This window comes from Nerophis ophidion, linkage group LG20 (assembly GCF_033978795.1).
Source record: "Nerophis ophidion isolate RoL-2023_Sa linkage group LG20, RoL_Noph_v1.0, whole genome shotgun sequence".
In the NCBI taxonomy this organism is placed as follows: domain Eukaryota; kingdom Metazoa; phylum Chordata; class Actinopteri; order Syngnathiformes; family Syngnathidae; genus Nerophis; species Nerophis ophidion.
The window spans coordinates 1,673,257-1,678,256 of record NC_084630.1 but is presented as its reverse complement, the minus strand read 5'-3'; the positions used below and the strand labels follow the sequence as shown (position 1 = coordinate 1,678,256).

General features: G+C 39.3%; 1 protein-coding gene across 3 annotated transcripts in view; it reads right to left on the bottom strand.

Annotated features, from left to right (window-relative positions):
- bnc2 (basonuclin zinc finger protein 2) overlaps window positions 1-5,000 on the bottom strand; it is a 529,938-nt gene that overhangs the window by 126,839 nt on the left and 398,099 nt on the right. For all 3 annotated transcript variants that reach the window (XM_061880276.1, XM_061880279.1, XM_061880278.1), the window contains exon 4: window positions 1-114. This exon is cut by the window's left edge and continues 122 nt beyond it. In XM_061880276.1, coding sequence (XP_061736260.1) covers window positions 1-114 — 114 coding nt within the window. The remainder of the gene's footprint in view (window positions 115-5,000) is intronic.

Here is a 5,000-nt window from a genome sequence, read left to right as displayed (position 1 = left end):
GCACCGCCTGGGTTCCGTACAGCATCAGGCTGCTGATGTCGAACACCACGTTGGACTGCACGATCTCCACCTGGGTCGGGTGGTACAGGTGCTGGGTGCTGAGCTTGTCCAGAGCTGCGCACAAAGAAACGCATTCAATTCAATTATACCACCATATCAATAAATACATCATATATATAATATGTATGTGTGGGGGGAAATCACAAGACTACTTCATCTCTACAGAAGTTTCATGAGGGGTTCCCTCAATCGTCAGGAGAAAAAAAAAATGGATGGATGGATGAGAGTCAAATTCTGTATTATGTTATTGAATATTCAACAATTACAATAATGTTGAATATTCAATAACATGGCAAATTCTTGCATCCAGCACACCTTACAACAGTGGTAATAAAAGATGCATCCTGTGCTTAAAAGAGAAACTGTTTATTATATACCACCCAGACCTGTCATCCCTCAACAAGCGCAGTGAAATTGTATCAGCATGCCGTCACAGACGGAGACACCTCCTAGGTAACACTTGAGCCAATCACCACACCCTACGCCTGCCTGTACCCACCCACTCTGTGCTCTATATAAACCATTGTATGTGAATGCTTCCATTAAAATCTCCTGATGATTGAGGGAACCCCTCATGAAACAGTTCTGTAGAGACAAAGTAGTCTTGTGATTTTTTCCCACACCTACATATTGCGCTCTACTACGGTAATCGAGCACTATTCTCTGGATAATCCAATTAAAGCACACATATATGTATGTATGTATGTATGTGTGGGAAAAAATCACAAGACTACTTCGTCTCTACAGAAGTGTTTCATGAGGGGTTCCCTCAATCATCAGGAGATTTTAATGGAAGCATTCACATACAATGGTTTATATAGGGCACAGAGTGGGTGGGTACAGGCAGGCGTAGGGTGTGGTGATTGGCTCATGTGTTACTTAGGAGGTGTCTCCGTCTGTGACGGCATGCTGATACAATTTCACTGCACTTGTTGAGGGATGGCAGGTCTGGGTGGTATATAATAATCAGTTAGTGTTTTAAGCATAGGTTGCATCTTTTATTACCACTGTTGTAAGGTGTGCTGGATGCAAGAATGTGCCATGTTATTGAATATTCAACATTATTGTCTTTGTTGAATATTCAATAACATAATACAGAATTTGACTCTCATCCATCCATCCATTTCCTACCGCTTGTCCCTCTCGGGGTTGCGGAGATGCTGGAGCCCATCGCAGCTGCACTCAGGCGTAAGGCGGGGTACACCCTGGACTTGTGTTGTAAAGTTACCAATATTTTGGTACCGGTACTAAAATTATTTTGGTACATTTCTAAATAAAGGGGCCCCTAAAAAATTGCATAATTGGCGTTATTTTAACAAAAAAAACTAAGGGTTCATTAAACATGTTTCTTATTGTAAGTCCTTAAATAAAATAGTGAACATTCGAGTCAACTTGTCTTTTAGTAATAAGTAAACAAACAAAGGCTTCTAATTAGTCTGCTGACATATGCAGTAATATATTGTCCTTTATCATTCTATTTTGTCAACATCATAAAGGACAAACTGTAAAAATGTATTATTTATCTACTTGTTCATTTACTGTTAATATCTGCTTACTTTCTCTTTCAACATGTTCTATCTACACTTCTGTTAAAATGTAATAATCACTTATTCTTCTGTTGTTTGATACTTTACTTTAGTTTTGGATGATACCACTCATTTCGGTATCGATTCGATACCAAGTTATTACATGATCATACATTGGTCATTTTCAAAGTCCTCATGTGTCCAGGGACCTATTTCCTGAGTTTCTAAACATAATATACATTAACATGGATGTCAGTTGTAGATCCACCAATGGCGTTTGTTTATATTTTGAGGGTGACTAGCGGTGTGTAGCGAAGCATGTTTAGCTATTCCTCGTCCTGCAGGGATGATACTTGTAAGAAACGTACTTTATTTGTCGCCTTGGAGACAACGATTAGTGATTTAGAAGTAGCTTAAACACTGCCGACGGTGGATGGACGTTAACCGCTAACTAGCGAGCCATGTCTTAAAGCACCTCTTCCTAAAGGCGTTTTAGTGTTATACCTTCACCTTTATCGTCAGTTTTTAAGTCAACATTTGTTTGTTCTCCCTTTTCTGTCTACACACTGTCTGTTTGTAAGTACTCTGTGATTGTGCGCTGCCGAACATGCTCCTCTGCTCGTAAACCAGCAATGTCATGACGTGACTTTGACGCTTGCTTCAGAGGCGGTATAGTACCGAAAATGATTCATTAGTATCGTGGTACTATACTAATACTAGTATACCATACAACCTTACCCGGGACAAGTCGCCTCCTCATCACAGGGCCAACACAGCCACAACATTCACACACTAGGGACCATTTAGTGTTGCCAATCAACCTATCCCCAGGTGCATGTCTTTGGAGGTGGGAGGAAGCTGAAGTGGACCCTTTACCAAATGTTTGGCCCCTCCGCGATTGACTTTCACTACTTGTCTTTTTTGTGTATCCGTATCATCAGACTTGTAATGAACGCAAGTCCTCGAAATCGAAATCTTACAAAACCCAAAAGCGGTGAAGTTGGCACATTGTGTAAATGGTCTGGACTACAGTACCCGCACTTTAACTATGAAGCCACGCTGTTGTGACACGTGCAGAATGTGGCTTGGCATTGTCTTGCTGAAATAAGCAGGGGCGTCCATGAAAAAGATGGCAGCATATGTTGTTCCAAAATCTGTATGCACCTTTCAGCATGAATGGTGTAAGTTAGCCAACATTACACACAGTTCGAACAGTTGTGTTGAAATATTGAAGTGATTCTTTTGCATCCCACTATATGGAGCCCTCAGTTTGAGAATCGCAGGGAAAATGAACAAGTGATTGATTTGAAGGCTTTTATAAGTGCTTTTATTGTTAAGTGGAAACAAATTGTTTCTCTGGCTTAGTGACGTATATATAAAACGTTTTAGGGAAACGTGCCTTTTTTTCTTTTTTTTTTATAATAAACATCAACATTTTTCACTTTATTTTATCAGCAACCAGAAAATCTAAACGCAAATGCTTCTTGGATAACAAAAAAAAAACACTTTAAATTTGGGAATTAGATCCAGCCGTGGAAAGGATGGGTACTTTAAACATTTGAATCAAGCGGTAACTTGGGATTGATATCGGCCTTAAGAGGTTGATTAATGCCGGGGGTCAACAACCTGTGGGTCTTTAGCACCGCCCTAGTGGCTCCCTGGAGCATTTTTAAAAAAAGGATTGAAAATGGAAAAAGACGGGGGAAAACATTTTTTTGTTTTAGTATTTTTTTTAAATATGACACAGACCTTCCCAATTCTTATAAAAAGCCCAGTGTTTAATATGTTTGTGTGTATGCTTTACTGCTGAGAGTTTTTGCTGAACATCGTTTTGTCCTACTAATTTCGGTGGTTCTTGAACTCACCATAGTGTGGACAGTTTGTTTACATGTAACAGCTTCCACGCCTTTGTCTCATTTTGTCCACCAAAGGTTTTATGCTGTGCGTGAATGCACAAAGGTGCACTTTGTTGACGTTTTTGACTTTTTGGAGTGCTAACCAGGCATGTTTGGTCAGTGCAAGCTAATCAATGCTAACATGCTATTTAGGCTAGCGGTATGTACATATTGCATCATTATGCCTCATTTGTAGCTATATTTGAGCTCATTTAATATATTTTACTTTTATCCTCTTTGTACATGATTTAGTTTTGCATCTGTCATGACATATTTGTATGTAATATTGGCTGCATTTCAGTTGGTGTGCCATCTTGTTCCAGACCACAGCAAACATGACCTAGATTGTCAAAGATTGTATTAAATCTATTGAAAGAAGACAGCCTTAACTTGAACACACACATTTATACCTTTGGTCAGTCATATCCAGGAGTTATCTCACTTTCTGAGTAGCCTCTTAATTACTAATGGTTTCTAAAGTTGTAAAAGTGTGTAGAATAAATATTATGGTAAATTTCAACATTTCTGTTAACGAAGATTTGCTTCGGCCTGCGACAGTCATTTTGATAGTAGGCTATTATAGCTGATATAGGCAATGATGTCATGTGTTGACTTAATTATCAATCAATCAATCAATGTTTATTTATATAGCCCCAAATCACAAATGTCTCAAAGGACTGCACAAATCATTACGACTACAACATCCTCGGAAGAACCCACAAAAGGGCAAGGAAAACTCACACCCAGTGGGCAGGGAGAATTCACATTCAGTGGGACGCCAGTGACAATGCTGACTATGAGAAACCTTGGAGAGGACCTCAGATGTGGGCAACCCCCCCCCCCCTCTAGGGGACCGAAAGCAATGGATGTCGAGCGGGTCTAACATGATACTGTGAAAGTTCAATCCATAGTGGCTCCAAGACAGCAGTGAGAGTCCCGTCCACAGGAAACCATCTCAAGCGGATCAGCAGCGTAGAGATGTCCCCAACCGATATAACACTTATAGACGGCTTTGAAATGTTTTGCTACTTCAGACGGATTAGTTTTTTCGCATTTTTGGTCCAATGTGGCTCTTTCAACATTTTGGGTAGCCGGCCCCGGTCTTAGGGCGTTCAATCAATCGCAACAGTTTGTCTTAGACCAGTGGTTCTCAAATGGGGGTACTTGAAGGTATGCCAAGGGGAACGTGAGATTTTTTTTTTTAAATGTTCTAAAAATAGCAACAATTCAAAAATCCTTTATAAATACATTTATTGAATAATACTTCAACAAAATATAAATGCAAGTTCATAAACCGTGAAAAGAAATACAACAATGCAATATTCAGTGTTGACTGCTCGATTTTTTTGTGGACATGTTCCATAAATATTTCTTTTTTGTGAAGAAATGTTTAGAAGTAAGTTGATGAATCCAGATGGATCTCTATTACAATCCCCAAAGAGGACACTTTAAGTTGATGATTACTTCTATGTGGAGAAATCTGTATTTAAAATTGAATCACTTGTTTATTTTTCAACAA